This window comes from Zootoca vivipara, chromosome 12 (genome assembly GCF_965207765.1).
Source record: "Zootoca vivipara chromosome 12, rZooViv2.hap1.1, whole genome shotgun sequence".
NCBI lineage: Eukaryota > Metazoa > Chordata > Lepidosauria > Squamata > Lacertidae > Zootoca > Zootoca vivipara.
In genome coordinates, this window is record NC_142595.1 from 35,771,576 (window position 1) to 35,795,643 (window position 24,068).

The window sequence follows — 24,068 nt, forward strand, 5'->3', positions numbered from 1 at the left end:
GCATTTTTATTTATTTTAAAGAAGTCAACTGAAAAAAAATTACGGGAACAAGAATTTAAGCCATGCCCCCATGATGTGAGCAAACAGTTAGGCAAAGAAAATATAGGCTGCTGCTTCATCTGCATGCCATATACATAGCCAACACAGAAACCAGCTCCACTTGGTGCTGAATTATGGTCTTTTTAAAATTGCAAAGTGCACACAGGTCTGGATGAGTCTAGTCAGCCATTGGAAGAAACTTCTGTCTGTCCTAATGCACCCAATAAAATTTGGGGGAGGGGCAGGAGAGAAAAACTACCCCTGAAGTTTAATGAATTAGCACACAACCACCTCTTAAAATATTGTATGTGTGTACATGAATCTATGTAAACACACACACACACACATAATACACATATGTGCGCGCACACACACAAGCAGTTGTTAAGATGGGAGTCCTAGATAAATTGCAACTATTCATTAAGCACCTGGGCAAATGAAATGTCTTCAGCTTGCGCCTAAAACTCATCAGGTGAGGTGCCAGGTGAGAAGCCCTAAGGGAGGTGATGGAAGAAGAAGCAAATAGCGTCTTCCTCCATGGCTGCCTGACTAACTGCTGACGGTGGGAGCCACAAGGACCTGCCGGTGAAAAGGGTCAAGATGCAGGGGGGTTTTTTGGCCCAGGGACACCTTTATGTACCTCAAATTTTGGCACAAGACATTTGTGAAGCGCACACACAGCACAATGCCACCCGCACGACAGCCTCTCAATGGGATTGACAGCAGCAGTGATGGGACCCAAGCATTTCACCGCTTGTAGCTTCTATTTGGGACTAGGGGTCTTGCAAGCGTCCCCCAATGCAGCTCAGCCCAACTCCTCAAATTGGCACCTGCAAGGTTTCCTACCCATTCCAGAAACAAGGCGTTCAAACGCCGTCTAGCTCCACACAAGAGCGAGGGCTCCATGCGCCATGCGCTTTCCGCATAGACCCAAGGCAGCAGTCCAGATTCTGTTGTATCCGCCACACACGGGGGCGGGGGGAGAGAAGGGTAAGAAGAAAAGTCACTCACGTCGATTTGCTTGCGTTGGAGATCCTCGAGCAGAGCCAAAGTATCCTCATCCGCAAGGTCGCAGGGGCGCTGGCCCTAGGATGGGGAGGAAACAGCTGGGGCTGAGAAGGGCTCCCTTCGTCACAATTTGCCATCAGAATAAAACTGGGAAACATGGTGGGTGAAGCAGCTTCCCTCTGGTGTAGATGCATCTTCTTTCAACCAGCTGTCCTGCCTCCCTCCTCCAAGCCCACCCACCCACTGAAGAAAGCAACACCCAGGACTTCTATGAGTTTCACCGAGTCCCTACCTGCTTAGAATTACTGGCTGCTGTTTTCAATGAGGAGAGGAAATAAACCCACCTAGGTAGGTACAAATGGAGGGCTTCTGGGTCTAAGCAAGGGGGTAGCCCTTGCAGAAAATAATCTGGAGGGGAGTGGAACGAGAAATAAGGGACCACCCTTTCACAGCTTAAGGGGGGGGGAACCCTTTAAGATGGAGAAACATCCACAGCCATTTCAAGACGTTCTCCTCTGTCGTACCCCAAAACCAAGTCAAGCCTTTCCAGGTCTCTGTCCTTCCTCCAGCGTTTTGCAAGATCCACAAGCTTCTATTTGTGGCTGCAGTCAGCAGATTTAGAATTCCACCCTCCCACATCTCCTTCCCCCCTTTGGGTTTTGGTTTTTTAAACCTTGAATTGAACAACGCAGAATAATCATCTACTTCTTACAAAACACAAACAAAACCCTCTGTAACCTTAAGAAGCAACATTTTTTTTTATTTTAAAAAACCTGTTTAGGACACAATTATAAAAAATGCAGATGGCATTTCAGAAAGGGCATTTTCCCTTCACCTCGTGAAAGAGAGCAAGCCTCGTCCACGACGGTATGGGCTGTGACACAGAAACGCACCATCTAAAAACAACCTGATGTTTCCCCCTCCTTCAGATCCATTTTTTTTATTCAAAAGAAAATGTATACAGATGTAATGAATTAATTGACCCATCGGAATGCTTTGACACTAGTCCATTAAGATTTCCTTAAAATCTGGTGACGGTCCTCATTTTGCTGTGCTAGAAACACCCCTGCACCAAGAATAGTTGCAAACGTATGAAGTTGCCTGACACCAGGCTCGAGTGCTGGGCCACTTAGCCCAGCCAACCTACTCTGACTGGCAGGGCCTTTCCAATGCCTTGGGCAACACCAAGTCCCCTCCAGCCCTGCTGTGTGGGCCCTTCCAACTGGAGCCACATGAAATGAAGCCTGGGTTCTGCAACACACACACACCCCAGCCACCTCCTTTGCTCTCACCACGTTGTTGAGTGCCTCCATGTCGCAGAAGTGCTCTGCCAGGAGGCGGCAAGCCTCCTCCACTCCCCAGTGGGCTGCCGCATGCAAGGGAGCCCAGCCGTCTTTGTCCTGCACATTGGGGTCATATCCAGCTTGCAAGAGCAGCCTGCAACGGGGCAAGAGAAAGCAGCGGTCAGGGGTTTCCTGGACTGCAGCAGGGTGCCTTATGGGAAAACTAGATATTAATAGACAAAAGAGGGGAAAGGCAGACTCTGGGTGGGACAGAGCAAAGACAGTGCTGGACACAAGAGCTACAGGGTCTTCTGTGAGGGCTGGGGATGACAATGGTCCAAGGGAGATACAGAACTCAAGAGTCCCAAATTACCCATGGACAAGAATTCTCCCGAACACTTCTGCGAGGTGTGCATAACTAAGGGCCAGGAATTGGAGGTTCTCGTGGCAGGGAGCAGGTTAAGGAAGAACAAGGGGGGACAGGAGACTAGGAGTTTTGGAAGAGCGAGTGAGTTAGAGAAGCAGCGTGTCTGGAACTTGCTGGAAACCTCCTGGGGTCACCTCTCTCTTTCTTTTCTTCTTTTTTGAGGGGAGGGGTCCAAATGCTCAAAGCAAGATGGCTGGGAGCAGGATGCTGATATCCTGGATTCTTATCGGCTCCGAGTCACCATCAGGAGGCTGGGGTGGGGACTGGCACTGACTTGGCCTACGCTTTTCCCTAGGCCCCGCCTTTGCTCAGGGGATGTTTGGCAAGGCATGGAGGACAGGGGGGGGGGGGGAGGACCAGAAGAAGTGGCGCAACTAAGCACCTGGGCTGGGAGAGTGGGTATGGCAAGTGCCCAAACCTGTTGAGGCAAATAGGAACCTGAGGTGTGACGTCGGCAGCCATTTTGTAAGCCTACGTGCTTCTATGGTGTTCGACATCTAGCTTAAAACTGTGAGAGGGAGACATAGGATCGATCCCATTTCCTGCTCCAAAAGGGGATTTATCAAAGGGTTTTATGTGCTCAGAATGCATGTCCCTCAGGGCTGGGGGAAATCGAGGACCACGCTCTCACCTCATGACCTCAATGTAGCCTTTGGCAGCTGCCACGTGGAGGGCCGTGGCCCCTGTTTTGGGGTGCGGCTCGTCGGAGATTTTCCCACCGTTCATCCACTGGCGTGCATCGCGAAGCATCACCTCCTCCTCCTCTCGCTTGGCTACTTCTACATCTACCCCTGAAAAAGGAGTCAAGGGAGAGCCGAGAAGGCGACAACTATGAATTTGAACAGCTGCAGCCGCACCAGAGAGCTGCAAAGAAATAGGTCTTCTCCTAACGCTGCCGAGGAATCCTAGCAACTGGACACTTTTAAAGTCCTCCCTCTTCCAATTAAACATCTAGCCATCATTGTTTTGAGGAATTTGTGTATGGTGTAATTATGGGTGGAGGGCACAATTACATCATACACATACGGCTCAGGGATGGGGGACCTGTGGCCCTCCAGATGAGGCTGGACTGCAACTCCCATCAACCCCAGGCAATATGGGTCAATGGCCAGGTATGATGGGAGTTGTAGTCTGGCAACATCTGGGGAGTCCCAGGTTCCCCATCCTTAACCTTCACTGGGTTTCGATGCAGAATAAATTATGGACAGTAAACAAATATGTGCAAATATATTCTTGGTCGACACTGTATTTTTAAACTGTTCCAGAGCCAGAGAACTTACCAGATTTTGGAAGTTGTTGTTTCGCTCTGTCTGCAGTAAATAATCCAAGTTGAAAATATTGTGATGGGCCATATATTACAACCCTGTGGTGTAAACCAGGATCCATTTAATTAATCCATTTGGGTGTGGGGATGAAAACCTGAAAAGTTGATTCTATAATCTTTCTGCAGCACCTAAGGAGGGGGGGGAACCCAGCAACCTGGAGCGCTGGTTGGAGAAGCCTGGCCAAGCCCTGAAAGGGTCTACAGAGGGACAGAGCATTAGAGGAAGCAGAGCTACATCTCTCCTTACCTCTCTTCCCAATCTCCGAACGCAGTAAGGCCTCCATGTTGTCAGCCTCCGCAATGTCCAATGGCACGTCCCCGTCGCTGTTCACTGCAGCGATGTTGGCACCGTGGTCCAAGAGGTATCTGGGCCAGACAGTGATGCCCAGGGTCAGATCCATGGGCCCATTTAGACCCCCACCAGCCCCCCCTGCAATCCTGGATTAGGCCACACACAAGCCTGTCTCGTGGGGTGACAGTTGCTGAGTGCTGGAATCCTTTGCGCCCTTGCCTCCTGATTGCCGACAATAAGCCTCCCTCCCTTTCAAATGCAGTGAGGAGAAAGGACCACCCACTCAGAAATGAAGCCTAATCCAGGTTGCCCTCGGCTTCCGTAACCTCCCCCTGCACCTTAGATAGTTGTGTGCATGATGACTGGCACCCACTAATCTGGACAGGAGCCCTGTCCCCTTCTCCATCCGGCTACCCTGTGTTGGGAAGGGCGTAGGTTATGTGACCACCATTCAGCCCCAGGTGAGAAGCACTGTAAGACTGGCCTGCGGATTTATTACTGTCATAACTTCAGGCAAAAGGCGTTTATCTACCGCAAGGCTAATAAAGTGATCCGTGAGCTGGCATGGTTTTGGAAAGCCGCCTCCCCTGCAGCCCCAAACTCACTGTGCAATCTCAATGTAGCCGCAAGAAGCAGCAACGTGCAGCGGAGTCCAGCCCTCGTTGTCAGCCTGGTTCACGTCGGCTCCGTTTGCCACCAGAAATTCCACCACCTCCATGTTCTCATCAATGCAGGCCTGGAAAAGACAGAGAACTTGTCACAAGGAAGCTCCCAGCTCCCCGTTTCTCTCTCCTCCATAACAGGGCCAAAGCTCAGTGGTAGAGCATGTTCTCTGCACACAGAAGGTCCCAGATTCAATACTAAAAAACCATAGTGTAGACAACACAAAGCTAGATGGACCAATGGTTTGATGTGGGTGGAACACAGCTTCTCTTTTTTTTTTTTAAAAAAAGACATTTTATTAAATTTTACAATTAAACACATTTAACAAATAACAAAACAAAACAAACAACAACAAACACAACATAATAAACACAAAAATTTTCTTTTAAACATCTTCTCAATTATTGCAATTCTCTTTGCTCTGCCGAGCTTTGACTTCCCTCCCTCCCCCCAGTCGTTTTTTTTTGTCCATTCCTGTCTTACAGTTTCTTTGTTCCTTCTATCTAAAGTCAATTCGTAGGATTTATTTCATTCCTGCGAGTGTCTTTAAACTTCTACAGTTCTTTTCCATATAGTCCACAAATTTACTCCAATCCTTTTAGAACTTTGACTCTCCCTGGTTTCGGATCCCGCTAGTCAGTCTTGCTAATTCCGCATAGTCCATCATTTTTGTCTGCCAATCATCGGTAACTCCTGAGTTTTCCATTTTTGGGCTAATAAAGTTCTAGCCGCGGTTGTCGCATACATAAATAATACTTGATCCTCTTTCACAATCTCATGTCCTACAAGTCCTAATAGAAAGGCTTCAGGTTTTTTGGGGAAAGTGTATTTAAGAATCTTTTTCAGTTCGTTATATATCATTTCCCAAAATCTTTTAATTTTTTCGCATGTCCACCACATATGATAAAATTCACCATCCTTCTCTTTACATTTCCAGCATGTTTTACTACTCATCCTATACATATTAGCTAATTTTACTGGTGTTAAATACCATCTATACATCATCTTCAAAACATTTTCTTTCAAGGCAGTGCATACAGTAAACTTCAATGTTTGATTCCATAATTTCAACCACGCATCATATTCAATATGATGCCCAAAATCTTTTCCTCAGGGTGGAACACAGCTTCTCATGTTCCTAAGGAACCTTTGCTCCCCTGAGCAAAAAGAGCACTTCCATATCGTTCTCCCCTGCCCCACTCAGCACCTTGCCCTCCTTTCCTGGTGCCACAAGGAAATGTCCCATAGCACCATACAATGCAGACGATGACTGAAGCTGGCAGCCCCTGAGCAGAAGGGCAGTGAATGCCACAAACCCCTTCAGAGCTTTTTATTTGCCACATGGTAGGCCAAATAACACCCCACCCGCCTGGGAATTTTATAGTCAATGGTTTGGGCAGATTTCTTTTTTCAAAATTCCTCCCCCAGTGCTTTACTTTTCTGCCAATAAATAAATAAAAATCCTTCCTTTTCATAGGACTCATTGGTAACAGTAAATGGGTGCCAACTACAAATACGAGGCAAGCTTGCCAGCTTCAAAGCTGCATTGAATGTTTTCCAGGTGATTATACCTAGTGAGTATGAAAATGAGCATATCCTGCAAAGTTCTTTCAGCTGCCAAAAATTTATTAGTTTTCAGCACTTTTGTTTTCCTCTTAGATTTAAACAAACCATGTATAGGAAGCACACCCGATTGCCATCGCTTTTTTTAAAAAACAAGCACTGTATTGCAATACAAATTGCTACATGGTACCACATTTAAACCACAAGAAATGTGGTTTAATTTCTCCTCAGATACTCCAGGTCAAATGTTTGTGTTGTATTAGGACAAAAAAGTAACATGCGGATACTTTTTCTAAAGCTTTGTTTACCAGAGAGAAGATAGATAAGAACGCTAAATCTAATCTCGGCATCAGAAAAAAATCTGATGCAAATCACACACACGCAAATACTATGCAAACCATCCTAATTTGCATAAGAAAATCTTCCCAGTTCATTTTTTTTCCCCCAGGAAAAGCCCCACCTCTATTGACAGCCTGATTCGCACAACACTCTCCACCAGACCCTGGTTTAGCAACTTTGCACGGGCTCCAGAAGAGGAGCTTGCAGCTGCTTTCCCCCTTCCTGGTCTTTTCAACTGCTGTGCTAAGCCGAGCCAAGGTTCGCCTTAGCATGTCGCCTGAGCTGGAATTCACGGTTAAGCTCTTTCCTCGCAAACCGTAAGCTGTAGCCAAGGACAAACCATGAAGAGAGAGCTTAACCGGTAGTCCCAATTCGGACGGCACGCTAAACTAAGCCTTGGCACTGCAGCGAAAAAGACAAGGCAGGAGAAAAGCAGCTGTGAGCTCCATTCTGGGAGCCTGCAGAGTCTCCGAACCAGCTCAGTGCTCCAAAATGCAATGTCAATTGGTGGTGGGGAGAAATCCTGATAGGGAGGCAGGTTTTAGGTAAACATCAAGAAAAGCTTCCTAATGCTATTAAGAGGATTGCAGCTCAGGAACAAGCTGCTCAGGAAGGCCACACAATGAATTCCTGGCCATGTAGGGTTTCAAAGAGAGGCTGGACGGGGATGGATGGAAAGACGATGCTGTCATTGGGCAGGAGGCCTGACAAGATGGCCCACAAAGTCACTGGCATTTGCACAAATACAGGTAGCCTCATGTGTTAATAGTTAAGCTGTGTTAGGGGTACAATATGATTTGATTTTATAGTGTAGGGCACAATGCTGACCAGTTAACCCTGTGCATTCTTTTGCAAGCATCCCCACCACAAATGGCAGGCAGGAGAATCCAGCTACTTCTTGAGCAGGCAGGGAGAATCCTGCCTTAATGCTTTTCCTTATCCACAGGTGAACACACCCAAAAAACTTTCATGAGAAAAACAGGTGGCGGCAGCTAGTAAGCTGAACATTCGGGGGAGAGTGTAGATAGAATATCCTTTGGTGTCCAGGCCCCACTCCCACCCCAGTTGCCGTGATCCATAAGCGAGTCACCATCTCTTTAAAAAGGGAGGAAGAGTGCTTCTGTTTGCTCCCCCCCCCAAAGGACAGATAGAGGGATGGTGACCAGATGCAAAGGAGGGCAGACCTCCTGTACCAACAACTGCCTTGCAGAAGGGGGAATTTAACAGATGCTGCTGCTTTCATCTCTGCTGAAATTACCCTTCGGGGATGACAGGAGCCATAGTTGGGCAACATCTGGAGGGTCCTAGGACCCCCCCCCCCCGAATAAAAGGGACAGGAAGCAGGTCTTTTCAATATTCCAGGAGGACGGTCATACATGGGTAAAATAACCTTTAAATACTTGATTGCCTACACTGCTCAACTTCAACTGGACTTACAACCTGGGTGCAGACATCATTGGGCTTCAACCTGTGGGTCAGGTCTCTTAATGGGACGCAGTCAGATAAGGGGAACTATAGCAGAGCCACCAGCAAGACTTGATAAGAAATTCTGAAGAGGGTCCCCAAAACGCATGTTTGGCTAAAATGCACATACCAGGTCTGAAAAGGCCAACGCAGCCCATCCCCAAACTTCACAGACACAGCAAGCACCCCCTTCCCTTTCTCAAATGCACAAAAAGTGTGGCTGCTATTTACTGCTCTCTTGCTCTCTCTCTGCCTTCTAATCTTAACGGGTTGGGAGAGAAAGCTGCAGGAGGCACCAAAAACTCTGGCATTACATTTCCCTGGCTTGGGAAATGTATCACAGTGCTAGGGCGGCAGTGGATAAGCAGCAGATGCTGTTTGTCACTTGGTTGCTCATTTGAAGGCAACTTCATCTCAGCCCAGCTGAGATGTGGCTTTTCCCAGCCATGCAATAAAAACAACAGGAAACATGGGCATAGCACTTTCAAGAGTTCAAAGCAGTTCGTGTGCATTGCCTATGACAAGGCAAGTTTATTACAATGCCCCATGTTACAGATGGATGAACTGAGGCTGAGATAGAGAGGGGCCACCTAGTAAGCTCATGCAAGATGCAAGATTCGAACCAGGCAGTTTCTGATTCATAGCTTAAGTCTCTTGGTCTCTATGCAACATGAGCTCCGCTTAGAATGTTTTGATGTATTTTATACAAGTTGCACAGGGGAGTGGTTGGTCATTTGACTTCCAGTTTAGCACAAGTTAGGAGCCGCCAGTTCTTGAAAAATGTGTCTCAGCTCCACTCATTAGGCGGCACAAGTCCCCTGGTGTAGGCGAGGCAAAATGAAATGAGATATATCACATGAGCAGATGGATAAGACCAAAGGAGGACCATAGCTTCCCTACTCACATCACACTCCATAAGGGCAGTGTGTTTGATCCAGATGCCAAACCATGTTTTGCTGTTACACCACAGTTTGTCTTGGCTCAAACTGTGGTTTGTACATGCCCTCTAAACTGCATTTGAAAGCCACAGTTTGCTGGTTTGGATGCAACAGTGAACCAGAGTTTGCCTTGGATCAGATACAACATCAACTGGGCTGCACTCTTAACTGGGGAACTGGAGTGAAATGAAACAATACATTAGGGAGTGCACAAACAATGCTTTTTTGTGTAGCGTCAACCATAATTTGGTGGCATTATGTGCAAAGGGGAGCTGCATTACATCCACCTAAAAATGCAAAGGGGTAACTAGCTTTTCTTTTTTTAACAACAACAAAAAGATTAAATTCAGATTCTCACGGATCTACATTCTATGCCAAACCGCAGATGTGTTGCAGGATTCCTCAAAAAAAAAAGTGTCACAGAAACCTGCAACCTCTTTTGAGCCCTAGTTTATGTATATTTTTTTTGGGGGGGGGGTTGTTAAAGGAAAAGAATTTGGACCAAAGAGCCTTTGATGTCTTTTCGAGTGCCAGGAATATGCAGCTGTGCTACTTTTCTGCTTCCAACACAAAAGACGTCAGAACTGAAGACAGCAGCTTCTGCTAAGATTTCATCTGCCTTTAATAACAGGCTTTGGATTTGCAGTCAAGAGACCACGCAGAATAAAACTGGTTCAGGCAACAAGCGACAGTTATGTGGGTGTATCGTATCGAGCAGCCTTGAAGTAAGAATTTGGGTCATGTCATCTTGAGTTATTTTCAAAAAAAGAGAAACACCAAGTGAATGAAAGCATGGAGAACTTGGGAGATCAGAGTCCTCTCAGAAGAGTATTAGGGAGAAAAGACTCCCAGGTTCTTTGGAGAGAGTTGGTTTAACCATCTTAACCTACAACAACTACCCTGATTAACAGCAGCTCTCTAGGATCCTAGTCAGAGTAAGGCTTCTCCCGCCATCTGATCCCTTAACTGAAGATCGGATATGCAGGTAACACATGTGCTCTACCCAATGAGAAATGGTCCCTCCCTGAGGCGGAAGGCACATTGATCCACATGTGGTGGAACTGTAAAAAGATCAGAGAGTGTTAGGAAATGATCTGGGGTGCTCAAACTTTTTCCAAAGAGGGCCAGATTTGATGAAGTGAACATGTGTACAGTGGTACCTCGGTTTATGAACACAATTGGTTCCGGAAGTCTGTTCATAAACTGAAGCGTTCATAAACTGAAGCGAACTTTCCCATTGAAAGTAATGGAAAGTGGATTAATCCGTTCCAGACGGTCCGCGGAGTAACCGTTCATAAACTGAAGCGAACTTTTCCATTGAAAGTAATGGAAAGTGGATTAATCCGTTCCAGACAGGTCCGCGAAGTACTTAAACTGAAGCGTTCATAAACTGAAACATGGGTGTAATTGGTTCCGGAAGTCTGTTCATAAACTGAAGCGAACTTTCCCATTAAAAGTAATGGAAAGTGAATTAATCCGTTCCAGATGGGTCTGCGGCGTTCATAAACCGAAAATTCATAAACCGAGGTGTTCATAAACCGAGGTTCCACTGTACCCTGTTTCTCATATTTTAAGACATACCCATAAAATAAGCCATAGCAGGATTTTTAAGCATTCAAGGAATATAAGCCATACCCCGAAAATAAGACATAGTGATAGGCGCAGCAGCAATGCCGCCTGCGGCAGGAGGAGGAAAAAAATAAGACATCCCTTGAAAATAAGCCATAGTGTGTTTTTTTGAGGAAAAAATAAATATAAGACGTGTCTTATAATATGAGAAACACGGTAGAGGGCCGACCAAAGTTGTTGAGCTTTTGGGGGGATTTTACCCCAGGAAATAAACTGCCTCAGGGGCCGGATTAAGTCCCCAAAGCAGACTTCGGACATGCCTGATCTATAACGAACTTAAGAAAATGTCTAAAATGCTCTTTCCCTAAAAAGCACAAGGCCTTCCTGCCAGGAATTACGGGTAACGAAATCTCAAAGAAGTTCAGGAGAGTTTTCATGTATGCCACAGCAGCTGCCAGAATTCTAATCGCAAAAGGCTGGAAGGGAGAAGTTTTCCCAACCAAATTAGACTGGCAAAATTATTTGAGAGAGTATGCTTAACTAGTGAGACTATCAGCAAGGCTACAAGACGTTACAGGTGAAAAATTTACCAGCGAATGGGATATATACTGTGTTTTCCCGAAAATAAGACACTGTCTTATATTTCTTTTTCCTCAAGACGACACACTATGGCTTATTTTCAGGGGATATCTTATTTTTATTACACACCCAGCCTCACCTCTTCCTTGGTGCCCTCCAGAACTGCGCCTATCACTATGTCTTATTTTTGGAGTATGGCAGGCATCCCCAAACTTCGGCCCTCCAGATGTTTTGGACTACAATTCCCATCTTCCCCGACCACTGGTCCTATTAGCTAGGGATCATGGAAGTTGTAGGTCAAAACATCTGGAGGGCCGCAGTTTGGGGATGCCTGGGGTATGGCTTATATTGTGCAAATGCTTAGAAATCCTGCTACGGCTTATTTTATGGGTATGTCTTATTTTTGGGGAAACCGGGTACAGAGTCTACCTAAAAGAACACTGCCAAAATATCAATCCGTTGGCAGGTCTTGATTGAGTTTCTGCGTATAATAGGACAACTTTATAAATTTAAAGTAATTAGAATAACGTAGAGAAGATACAAGTTAAGTGCGTAACTAAAGAATGCAATTTGGGAACACAATAGGGAGATCGGAGGTCATGCTGAATCTAATCGCAAATTGATGTACACAACAAGTATCAACTATGGAATGAATGTTTATTTTTACTTTGTCTTTAACATCTATTGACTCTTTGTGTTATACAGTTTTAAAACCAATAGAGCAGTTAAAAGAAAAGAGAAACGGTCCCTCCCTGACAGTCTGCATTTGCTAGTGTGAGAAAGAAAAGAAACATAAGAATCAAATCACACAATCTAGCTTAAAGTCAGCTAATGTAGTCCTCTCCAGAAGTTGTTGGACTCCAACTCCCATCAGTCCCAGCCAGGATAGTCAATGGTCAGGGATGATGGCAGCTGTAGTCCAGCAATACTGGGCAGTTATCAGGTCGACTACCCTTGATCTGGGACACGGGTGGCGCTGTGGTCTAAACCACTGAGTGTCTTGGGCTTGCCAATCAGAAGGTTGCCAGTTCGAATCCCCGCGACGGGGTGAGCTCCTGTTGCTCGGTCCCAGCTCCTGCCAACCTAGCAGTTTGAAAGCACTCAAAAAAGTGCAAGCAGATAAATAGGTACCGCTCCGGCGGGAAGGTAAACGGTGTTTCCGTGCGCTGCTCTGGTTTCGGTGTTCTGTTGCGCCAGAAGCGGCTTAGTCATGCTGGCCACATGACCTGGAAAAACTTTCTGCAGACAAACGCTGGCTTCCTCGGCTTGTAAAGTGAGATGAGCACCGCAACCCCAGAGTCGTCTGCGACTGGACTTAACTGTCAGGGGTCCTTTACCTTTTTACCTTACCCTTGATCTAGCCTGTTGCATTTAAAATTCTCAAGCCATTTTTCCAGGATAATAATCACTGTGTTTAATCACTGTGTTCAAATTGGGCTCCAAGGCTGTGTTTGGGTGAACCCTGGTTCAAACTGTACCCACTCTGACTTAGGACTGGATCCCCCTGAAGAAAGGGATGCACTGGAATTTCTCCCTGCTCCCACTCTCCATTGCATGGGCTTTGGGACAAAGGAGACCCCATGCCGTCATCCTTGCCCGCAGCCTGGGTTCAACTAGGGAAGGAGTTACTAGGCACGGAGAAAGATGCCGACTGTTTCACCCAACCAGCCGAGCACTGATATTAATAGCCACTGCCTGGAATGCAAAGATTTCATTTTCCACAAACAAGAGAGACCGGCTGGTGTTGGCTGAAGCTCTTCGGAAACATTCCCTGACTGACTGTGCTGCGAAAGAGCTACATTTCTCCTTGTTAGGCCCTGCTTCTTCACAATGAGTTCAGGAATCCTCCTTCCCAAGCTCTGCACCTCCACTTTAACCCCACTGGAACCATGAGAGGTAAACTGTGGCCAAGTCTCTGCCACACCTCAAGTCTCTCCTCTCAGCAGCAGCCCCCACCTGAGAAAAGTCAAGGGAACCGTGTATATTTAGAAGGTACATTCTTTGGAATTCAGAGGGGAGCTGACTTTTATTTAAACTTGTTTGTTCCAAAAACTGTACCTTCCAAAAAGCCCTTCGTCAGGGAAATATTTATATTTAGAATCTAAATATGCAAATAGTCCCCTGATGAAAAGCCCTCTATGGCATAAGATGTATAGGGTCTTCTGAATTTTGATTATATTGTTGGTATATCTGAATGCATTAGCCTCTCTCTGCATTTTCACCGATGATTCTGCTTAGGGAAAACCTAATCTGACACTCTCTCATTTCTAAGCACTTAGAAGACAATTAAGCACTTGTGGCAGAGCTATACCAAATGAGCAAGATTTACATAATTTTGAAAAATCAAACAAGAGGCCATATGGGGCTCTACAGTGGCCATCTGTGAAAAATTCTCCATTTTTGTTCTGGCGAGGTATGAAACAGGATGCAACCCAGGAGATATTGTCTTAACCAGATGAGGTGTTTGGAGAAATCGTTGTCATTGTTATGAGACAGTGGCCATCATTCATGTGTGCACATCTATCCATATTCATTTTACATTTAAATTTGTTGTGTTTATTCATGAAGCACCTTTTATATCTTTTTTTTTTAGTTCCTGCGACCCATTTAGAGATTTATTCCTTGACATCTACTAGCCTGAGTGAAAGCCAGCTATCTAACCCATGGCAGGTCTGCAATGAAGAAGAGTCTCCTGCCCTTGTTCTCTTCTCCTTTCCCATTCCCTCTTCTGAGCGGAACATAAGATAAATAAACAAAACAAAAAACTTAAGAATCCCATGCCTGCCCGCCGTGCTGCCTATTTATGGCTACACCTTGGAAACTGGTCCTGCATCCAACTCCCAGGCTTATTTTTTTCCTTTCCAAAATCCAGGGAAACCACGTTGCAGAAACAGGCTTCAAAATCCACCATGCTCCCTGCCGTTCTCAGAACGTGGTAGAATAAGTTTGGGCCGTTCCAAATTCTGCCCTGGCCAGAAGCCAGAGGAGTATCAGAGGCACAACCCAGCAGTGAGGACAGGCACAATGATAGCTCTGGGAACGTAAGGCGAGCGGAGGACTCACGGGTCTGCAAAGAAACAAGAGGCCAAGTGGGAGGCAGCTAGAAGACAAGACTCTCGGTTCAGCTTAGAAAACGAACACAGTTCAGTGGGGCCATGGGTGCCACATTCTCCAGCCAGGCATTATTAAACTTACAGATAAACCCTACCTATGGCCTTTTATTTGATTGTTTGATAGTCAGTTGGTTTTATGCTCCGCCTCTGGCTAACAACCTAAACCAGGCATCCCCAAACTGCGGCCCTCCAGATGTTTTGGCCTACAACTCCCATGATCCCTAGCTAACAGGACCAGTGGTCAGGGATGATGGGGATTGTAGTCCAAAACATCTGGAGGGCCGAAGTTTGGGGATGCCTGACCTAAACGGTTGTTTAGGACCTGTTCAGTTTATGGGCTGCTGCATTGGTTCATGCACACAGTAAGAATGCAACGTTAAAGCCATTAATTAAAAACCAAAGGATCGCAGCAACTTTGACTAAGCTCAGCAGTGACAACTACCCGTAATGCCATCATACGGAAACCACTGCCACCTTACTAAAATCACTGCCACCTATGACCCCAAAGCCTGGACAAATAAAAAAACATGTTTCGCTTTCATGCAAATGCTTCTGTTGTGGGGGCCAACTGGATGTCAGCTGACCATAAATACGGATGGCCATATGAAGCTTCTAGAAGAAGAATAGGGAACCTGTGGCCCTCCAGATGTTCTTGGACTCCAATTCCCATCATGCCAGACCACTGTCCACACTAGCTGAGACTGATGGGAGTTAGAGTCCAACGACACTGGAGGGACTGCACATTCCCCAGCCCTGCACTAAACATGCCTGGGAACTGAATGGTCAATGAAGAGAGCGCCCTTAAGTATAAGATGAATGCTGTCCTCCCTGCCCCTTCGTCCTTTACCACTGGGAGAGAATGACAGGCCCAAGGCGAGCTTCATGACGAAGTGGGGATTTGATCTCAGGGCTTCCAGGTCCTAGTCAGGCACTCTAACCACTAGACTACAACACACAAGCTCTTTTTGAAATAAAAGATTCCACACAGTGATTACTCAAGAGTTTGCTATTAAGAAAAAGTTTCAATGCAAAGTTAACCCAAATCCTGCTCCCAGGAAAATGTGGATTCCTCAAACTGTATAAATGAAATTGACGGAAAATAAACAGGTTTGCACGTAGTACATCACTTATCTTGCTTCAAGCTGGTCATGGAGAGAGGCGAAGAGCTATAAAAAAAGAATACTGAAGAACTACTCCAACACCACAGGAAACCCTCCCCAAACTTCCCACTGGTTTCTGAAATTTCACAATGTTAAAGACTAGAAAGTTTCATTTGTGTGTGTTTTTAAAAGGAAGCCAATTTCAGCCCCCGCAATTCCATAACTGTGGGATGCACAAACTTTCAATCTTCAAAGTGCTTCAGAACCCTCACATCTCAACTCACTTCTATCACATCTCCATACTGTATTTCTATTTTGCAGCAGGATTAAGTGAGGCCAATCTCCCCAAAGCCACCTGTGGAAATCTTAGTATGTTAAGTGCCTCCATCATGCTCTGTGGCTTGGAGATCTGCTCCAAATCAAAACCATTTCTGAAAGGCTTAGCAACCCATTTGCTGACGGCTTCCCCCATGATTAGTTCTAAATCCTAAGGTAGAACCCCTCACATGGGCAGAAGCTGCATCTTCTCCCTAGACCAGGACTCATTCCTTTCACCACCACCCGCTCTGCCAGAGTTTGACAGACTGGTGTTTGGAGATGGCGGGAGGATGGGGACCAGGGCAAGGAGCCAAGCAGCATCTAGAAAATGAAGTAATGGAAAATTACCCAGGAGTGTGTCTGTGGGGCGGGAGAAGAGCATGGAAGGGGACAGCACTCCCAGAGCCTCCTAATGAGAAACCCAGGAAAGGGAAATTTGTTTCAGGCATAACTGATCTTCCACACATAGCTATAATGTGCACACTTTGTGGATGATAAATTCGGTGGGAGCTGCAAGGAGGGGGGGGGCATAATGCATCCACCCAGCCAACAGAATAACATCAAGACTCAGGCTGCAATCTTGAAACAAGCTTACTAGGGAGTAAGTCCCAATGAGCACAGTGGGATTTACTTCTGAGCATACACAAGGCTCAGTTAACACACTGGAACTGTGCCTTGGACTCGCACTGTCTCCCCGCAGTTAAAATTCCCTCCCTCCCTTCCTGGTTCAGGCACAGCATGGCTTGCCATTTCGTCTGAAAATGGCAAATACATTTCGGCTGGACCAAGTAGCGATGGGGAGAAATACAAGGGGAAGGAGGGAAGGCATGACACCAAAGCAAACATCTGGTTGACCACACCATGGTTTGGTCGTTGGGTGCGACCAAACCATTCATAAACCACGAAGCGTTCATACAGGATATTCTGCTAACCTCAACATAATATGAGCCTGGTGAATCAGGCCAATTGTCCTAGTCCACCATCCTGCTCTCACAGTGGCGAACCATATGCCCCCATGGGAAGCCTGCAAGCTAGACACTCAGTCCACCTGCCAATTCCCAGCAATTGGTATTCAGAGGCATAACCTGGTGCCTTCCAAAAACAGATACAGGGCACAATATTTGGCAAAGGCTGATTTACAGTGTCAAGCACAGGATAAAGGCTTGCGTGCAGTCATTCCCCTGGTTACCTGTAATTATTTATTCTGCCATTACCAGGTTGGGCACTGCTTTATTTTTGGATGAAGACAGAAGCAAAGTAGGTGTTGAGCAGTTCCATCTTCTCTTTGCCACTCAACAGCATTTCTCATGCAAAGGACCTACCACTTGCTTGTTCTTCCTCTTGTTTTGAAAACAGCTGAACAAACATTTTTATTATTATTTTCAATGTCTCATGAAAGCCGGAGCTGATTCTGAGCTTGGGCCCACCTGACATTCACCCTGCAACTGTTGGCTACTTGTGTATACTGTACTCCTCCATTGAGACTTCTCCTTCCTTCCATTTCTTATACTGTATTGTACATGCCCTTCTTAAATCTCAGCTCATCAGTAAACTCCTTATGCAGTCCCACCCATTTCTTTAGTTACATTTCTTTCTTGCTGGAATTGTCTGCACATGTGCCTTCAATATTTCACCCCCATCCACCTTGGACTCACTTCTTTTTGAGAATTTCTGACCATGGTATCTCACCCAGCAGTTCCTTAAACTTGCAGAAATCAGATTATTGAAGTCCCAAAAGCATGTCCAACTACACTCAGCTTTCCCTTGCCTCTGTATCATGAAACCCAAGAGGCCACAATTTCTTCCTCCCTAGGTTTCCTGTACTTCCACTTCATTGATCAGTTCCCCACTGTTGGTGAGGACAAGGTCCAAAATAGATGACCCCCTAGTTGCTTCTCCTACCTACTGGGAAATGAAATTGTCAATGAGGCAACGGAGTAATTTGTTGGACTTTACATTATTGGCAGAGTTTGAGTTCCAATAGATATTGGGGTAGTTGAAGTCTCCTATGACTTTTTGAATGTTTGGTAATCTGCTGTATGAAGGCATCATCCAAGTCTTCAGTCTGGCTTGGAGGTTTATAGCACACAACTACAGTAAGCTCACTGTTGCTTCCCTCTCCTACAATTTCTACCCATATACTCTCTCTATTCACACAGGATATATATACTGTTCTCAAAACTACAGCCTGCAGTTAGGTGGTTCCAAAGTCCTACAAGTAGACTGGTAGCTGTTAAAGTTTGGTAGAAAATAGTTTATTCCACCCTTTCCACGTATGGTTACAAACATAGCAAGGTTTCTGATCTGTGTTATCATTTATCCAGTAAAAGAGTAAGAGATGGTGGCATTTGATCTCTATATGATGGTGATGGAACTAGCAGCTCAACTTTGTACAGTGGAAGCGACTTACATCACTAGGTGAAAGGTGGAATTATATTAAGAAGGAACATAGGAAGCTGCCTAGTATCTATTCAGACAATTGGTCCATCCTGCTCAGTAATGTCTAAATTGCAAGCTGCTCTTCGAGGTTTCAAACAACAGCATTTCCCAATTCCACCTGAAATTGCTGGAGTTTGAACCAGGGACGTTTTTCAGGGAAAGCACTACAGCACCTGAATCATCAGCACAATCCTACTGATACATGGAATTTGGCACAGAATTTTTGACATCTGCTGTGGAAATAGAGCTTAATAAACTGGACCAGATAACCCTGGGAGAATGGCACTGCCAGCCAAGACAGGCACTATCGGGACAGAGAGAATGGTCACTGGTACGACATGGCATAAAAGCAGAATGTATATGTGTACCATATAATTAATCAATTAATCTAGTGACCGAGAGCAATCTCAGGCCAGAAGTTATTGAGATGTGCTTTACAACCTCCTTGAGGATGTTCCTGCAGGCCGTGCAAGTTCCATTTACTGGGTAGCTGCTACATTAACATTTATCATGCAAAGTGTTCTTTAGCCGTAATCACATGCCAAACTGGGGCATCATCAAACCTTCATTTTAATTTCACAACTGCTAGCCTCATATAATGCAATTTTTGCGCATGGACCTGGAGCAGCATTCATCTTACAGAGAGCTGTTGGGGTTCAAACCTACCCAACCATTAGCTGATAAAAGGGAACAGATCCTTCTAATTTCACATGAGCCTGTGTGTATCCGTAGAGAGAGATAGGGTGGAGCTGGTTGCAGCTGCTTAATGGTAGAGAATACATACTCTGCAGATGCTCAGAGGCCACCCCCATACACTTCACAACCAGGGATTGGCAACAGTAAACTAAGGGCTGGGGAGCATTTCTTAGATGCTGAGAAGTACTCTCATCATATAACCCTAAGCCAGCCCTTGACATTAGTTATACCAAAGCCAGGGCTGAAGGCAGGCGACTTTCTACACAAGCCTCCCCCAAACTTTGGCCCTATAGTTGTTGGACTCCAGTTCCCATCACGGGTGGGACGACGCTCTGCGCACGTTCAGAGGCACCCTTTTCCGCTAAGGTGTTCCGTTTCCAGATTTGAGATCCTGTCACTTATTTCGGCCAGGGGAAAGGAGAGAAAGAAGCTTAACGGGAAGAAGGCAAAAGCAGGGAGAGGGAGGCAGGGAGCTGAAATCGGGGTGCCGCGTACCTGGTGGAGGGCGCTGATGCCGTCCGCGTTGGTCCCGTTCACGGCGCCCGGGTCGGCGCTGAGCATCTCCCGCGCCGCTTCCAGTTCGGCCCCGGCGCAGCAGGCCAGGAACTCGGCGGCCGCCTCGAAGCGGACAGCGCGGGGCCGAACCCCTCTGCCGCCGGCGGACCCGGAGCCCATCCCCGCCGCGGGCACAGCCTCGCTCTCGGCCGCCACCGGCAGCCCCGGAGGAGGCGGGGCCGGGCACAGAGAAGCAGCCGCTGCTGCTGCCACCGCTGCCTCGGCCTCCGCCCAGGCTCGGAGCTGCTCCCGCCGCCGCGCCCGGGCTCCTTCCCCCTCGGAGAGGGACAGCAGCGGTGCCGCCATTTTCCCCCTCCTGCCGCTGCTGCCGCCGCCAGCCCAGCTGGGCGGCCCTCCTGGCCCAGCTCTAGCCCTGGGCTGAAAAGCAGCAGCAGCGGCGGCGGCGTCGACGCCTCTCGGCTTCCGTATCGGAAGCGAGAGGGGAGGGGGCGTCGGCGGCAGCAGCAGCAACAGGGAGGAGGATGTGGAAAAGGGTACGGCCGCCGCGCGGCATGACGGGAAGTGCAGTCCTCCAGACGTCGGGGTCCTCCCAGACATTCCGTCGGACTGCAATTCCCATCGGCCCCACACGGCAAGGCCAACGTCGCAGAATTGTGGGAGTTGTAGTTTCAACGCCGGGAGGGTCATTTCCACACACACCAAATCCCTAGGGAAAAAGCGAAAAGCACAACCTAAGAAGTGCGGGTGGGAATGGAAAGCGGGGGCACTTGGCCTTGTTTATGCCGTTAAAACCATGAGGAGAAGAAAACAGACCCTGGTCGTGATTGCAGGTGGAGAGCAGCAACTATGCGGCGAAAAGCCCTGACTGCTTTGTCTCGGAGGTTGTAGTACAAATCATTAGCCCTACGTTGCCAATTAAGGATGTAATAGTGCGCAACTCTCAAAACTTTCCATCTCTTTGGGGGAAGCGATACAGATGTGTGTGGTATGGTGGGAGATGAGCTTGAAGTCCCCCCCCCCCCCAAGTGCTCCTAGGAGATGGAGCTTAAAAGAAGCAGATTTGTGTGGGATTACCATGGGAATATAGTAATGGAAATAATAATAAACCCTGACTGCAGGTCTTCTATCAAGGATGTTACTGGACTCCAGCTATTACTATTATTGTTTATTTTGCATTCTACCCTTCCTCCCAGGGCAGCATACAATAAAAAAAAAAACAAGTAAAGCATCTAGAAACTTCTAAATACAGTTCCTATACAGATGCAGACTGGGGAAGATCTCTACTGAAAAGGCTTGCTGGAAGAGGAAGGTCGTCAGTAGTCCCTGAAAAGACAGCAGAGCCTACACCTGTCCAATGTTTAGCAGATGGGACCAAAAGTCAGGGAGGATGGGAGCAGCAATTAAATAACACCTGAAGGCTCACAGGCTTCCCATCCTTGTACTGTAATATGTAGCATAATATACTGTATACTGTATGAAGATGTGGAGTATTGTTTAGCTCAGGACATATGCCTTATGAGGAACGGCTTAGGGAGCTGGGTATGTTTAGCCTGGAGAAGATAAGGTTAAGAGGTGATATGATAGCCATGTTCAAATATATAAAAGGATGTCATATAGAGGAGGGAGAAAGGTTGTTTTCTGCTGCTCCAGAGAAGCGGACACGGAGCAATGGATTCAAACTACAAGAAAGAAGATTCCACCTAAACATTAGGAAGAACTTCCTGACAGTAAGAGCTGTTCGACAGTGGAATTTGCTGCCAAGAAGTGTGGTGGAGTCTCCTTCTTTGGAGGTCTTTAAGCAGAGGCTTGACAGGCATATGTCAAGAATGCTTTGATGGTGTTTCCTGCTTGGCAGGGGGTTGGACTGGATGGCCCTTGTGGTCTCTTCCAACTCTATGATTCTATATCCATAGTGAAAGTCCTACACGTGTTGCCTTGGAAATGAGAGTGAAAAACAGATTCAAATGCTGAGAGGAGCTGGTGTGCTGTGTGTCTACCTATTTCCTATCTCTGAGCCCTCTTCGTTATAGACTTTATGGAACCGCAAGGAAGAGGAAAGACTCAGCAAGTGCCCATAGAAATATGAAAACAATGGGGTCACACTATCTCCGCCCTAATCAGCATCTAAGCTTGAGCTGGCTTTCAACTTCCACAAGATATATAAAAAATAATAACAGAAATGTCACCAGATGCAGCACTGCCACACCCCTAGAGAAGCACAGCCAATGCCAGTTTTAATTCTTACCTGAATTTCAGAGTGGGGCTGTATATACACCATACGCACAAAAGCCCATGACTCCCCCCAAAGAATCCTGGGGACTGTACTGTAGTTTGTTAAGGGCACTACGAATTGCACCTCTGTGAGAGGCAAGCTACACTTCCCAGGATTCTTTGGGGAAGCAATCTGATTTAAATGTATGGTGTATACACAACCTGTGGACCACTCTGATCTTTTTCTAACTTTATGCAAAATGACCCCGATTTGACACCCGCCATCTCCTGGTAGGGTGGCAAAGACGTGTAGGCATGCCTTTTACCACTGTCAGAACAGAATGCTGGATTCGGCCTTTGCTCTGAACCAGCAGAAAAGAGAGCAGGGATTAGCTTGTACTGTCCCCAAGCACCTCCTCCAAATTCCAGACTCTTTCTTTCTGCTTCTTGAGGCTCAGTCTCATTGGTCTTCTGGTTGTGGTCTGCTTCCAACACTCAGGAAAGATTCTTCTCTTAAGGCCTGGTCTCACACCACTAATGCACCTTTTTGCTGCATTAACTGCCACAGAACGTTACTTTTCAGTGGAACGTTTGCCTGGAAATCTTAGGCATCCTTCAATCACCATTGGTGGCCAATGACACTCAGAGGAACCGAGGCAGGGAATCCCTCCTGGCTTTGTGCAGGCCTGGGGGTATTTGCCCCAGTTGCCCCATACACCTCCCCCTCCGCCGGCAGCCCTGCGGCTTTGCAACGTTGCCAAGTGGTATGGCTTGCGCAGGATTGCAAAGCAACAGGATTGCAAAATGCAACAGGCCTGCCGTTACCAGGCTTTCCCCCAGCAACGTCTATGAAAAGGGCCCAGACTGAGCTGCCTCTTACTCTGCTTTCAGTGCACTCCTGCTCCTCCAGTTCTAGTATCCCAATGAAGCCTCTTCTGAAATGGGGTGTGGGTGGCTCTCTAATGGAGTTGCAGGCCTGCTGCAAGCTCTCCTCCCTAATGGCTCCTGCTGCAAGCTCTTCTCCCTAAGATCCAGAGCTCCCTCCTCAGCTGCAATATGTAGGCCCTCTGTTGGAGCGGTACAGCTAGTCTTAAACTGAGAGCATCGCCACGCACCAAAGTCTCCCAGTTTGCGGTTTCTTTGGTCTTCATCCCTTGCTGCTTTTTTAAAAAAAACTTTGAGAATTCCCATCGCTCCAGAGTAGTATAGCAACCATGTGACCAAGCCTAGCAACTGCCTTGTGTTACTTTCAGTATTTTTTTTTTGTTTCATAACAGTTCCTATCTTTATTTTAGATGATCTATTTTTACCTTCTTTAAAAATAATCAAGGGAAGTTACAAATTTAAAGGCATCCAGTTGACCTCTAACAGCTTTGTTGCCAGTACCGCATTCCCTTGAGTACCCCCAGAAAAATAGCACTGATGATGATAATGATTTACCTGCCTTTCACACTAATGTCCCAGTGTGAGTTACAGCATTAAAGCACAACATTAAAAACAGTTTAAAGCAACATTACAAGGTAGGTCCTCAAAAAAACAGTTTAAAGCAACATTACAAGGTAGGTCCTCAAAAATATAGACCTCAATTGTCAAAAGAGGTGTGGAAGCTGTATAATGAAGGTGCCAGACACACCTCTCTGGGGAGGGAGGGTCACATATTTTGGGGCTGCCACAAAACATGTTGCAATACACAGTTACTGACTCACACTGGCGTACATGAAAATGTTAACCTGCACCCTGAGTTCAAGTTAGTTCTCAGTCCTTCTCAGCGCCCCCTTCTCAGTCTTTCCTCTCTTCATGCTTCCTGGAACAAGCAAGAAGCCACGTGGCTATCTATGGCTCCCTGCAAATGAAAAGAATCTCTCCAAAAGGGAGATTTTATAGCTTGCTCATTATAGCTAACACAAAGATTGCCTGATTCACTTTGTATGAAAGCTAAGTACTTTTCTTTTCAAATTGCTTGGAACCTTTTCCCCCCCTTCATTTTATTTCCAGTGGATGGAGACTTGTTTGCTGTAAGGCCTGGAAACTATTCATTTATTCGCAAAGCTAAGGGTCTGCAATTTACTGTAGCCTAAGTATTTTTTGGGGGGAACATTTGCTTAAAGGTGGAAGAGGGCAAATGCTAATCTAACCAAGTTTTAACGTGCTTGGAGCAATCGTCATTGTGCTGCCAGTCAGTGTAGA

The 24,068-nt window shown here is 46.5% G+C and overlaps 1 protein-coding gene across 3 annotated transcripts in view; it reads right to left on the reverse strand.

The window, feature by feature from the left end:
* Positions 1–20,173, reverse strand: part of PPP1R12C (protein phosphatase 1 regulatory subunit 12C) — a 39,208-nt gene extending 19,035 nt beyond the window's left edge. Inside the window, exons 1-6 of one of the 3 annotated variants that reach the window (XM_088656361.1) lie at positions 19,650–20,173; positions 4,979–5,109; positions 4,329–4,447; positions 3,389–3,548; positions 2,340–2,484; positions 1,051–1,125 (exon numbers count right to left, since the gene is read on the reverse strand). In XM_088656361.1, the coding sequence (XP_088512487.1) occupies positions 1,051–1,125; positions 2,340–2,484; positions 3,389–3,548; positions 4,329–4,447; positions 4,979–5,109; positions 19,650–20,015 (996 nt within the window). In that variant the 5' untranslated portion in view covers positions 20,016–20,173. The remainder of the gene's footprint in view (positions 1–1,050; positions 1,126–2,339; positions 2,485–3,388; positions 3,549–4,328; positions 4,448–4,978; positions 5,110–19,649) is intronic. The other 2 variants (XM_088656362.1, XM_035134590.3) reach the window with 2 other exon arrangements.
* Positions 20,174–24,068: the final 3,895 nt, after the last annotated feature.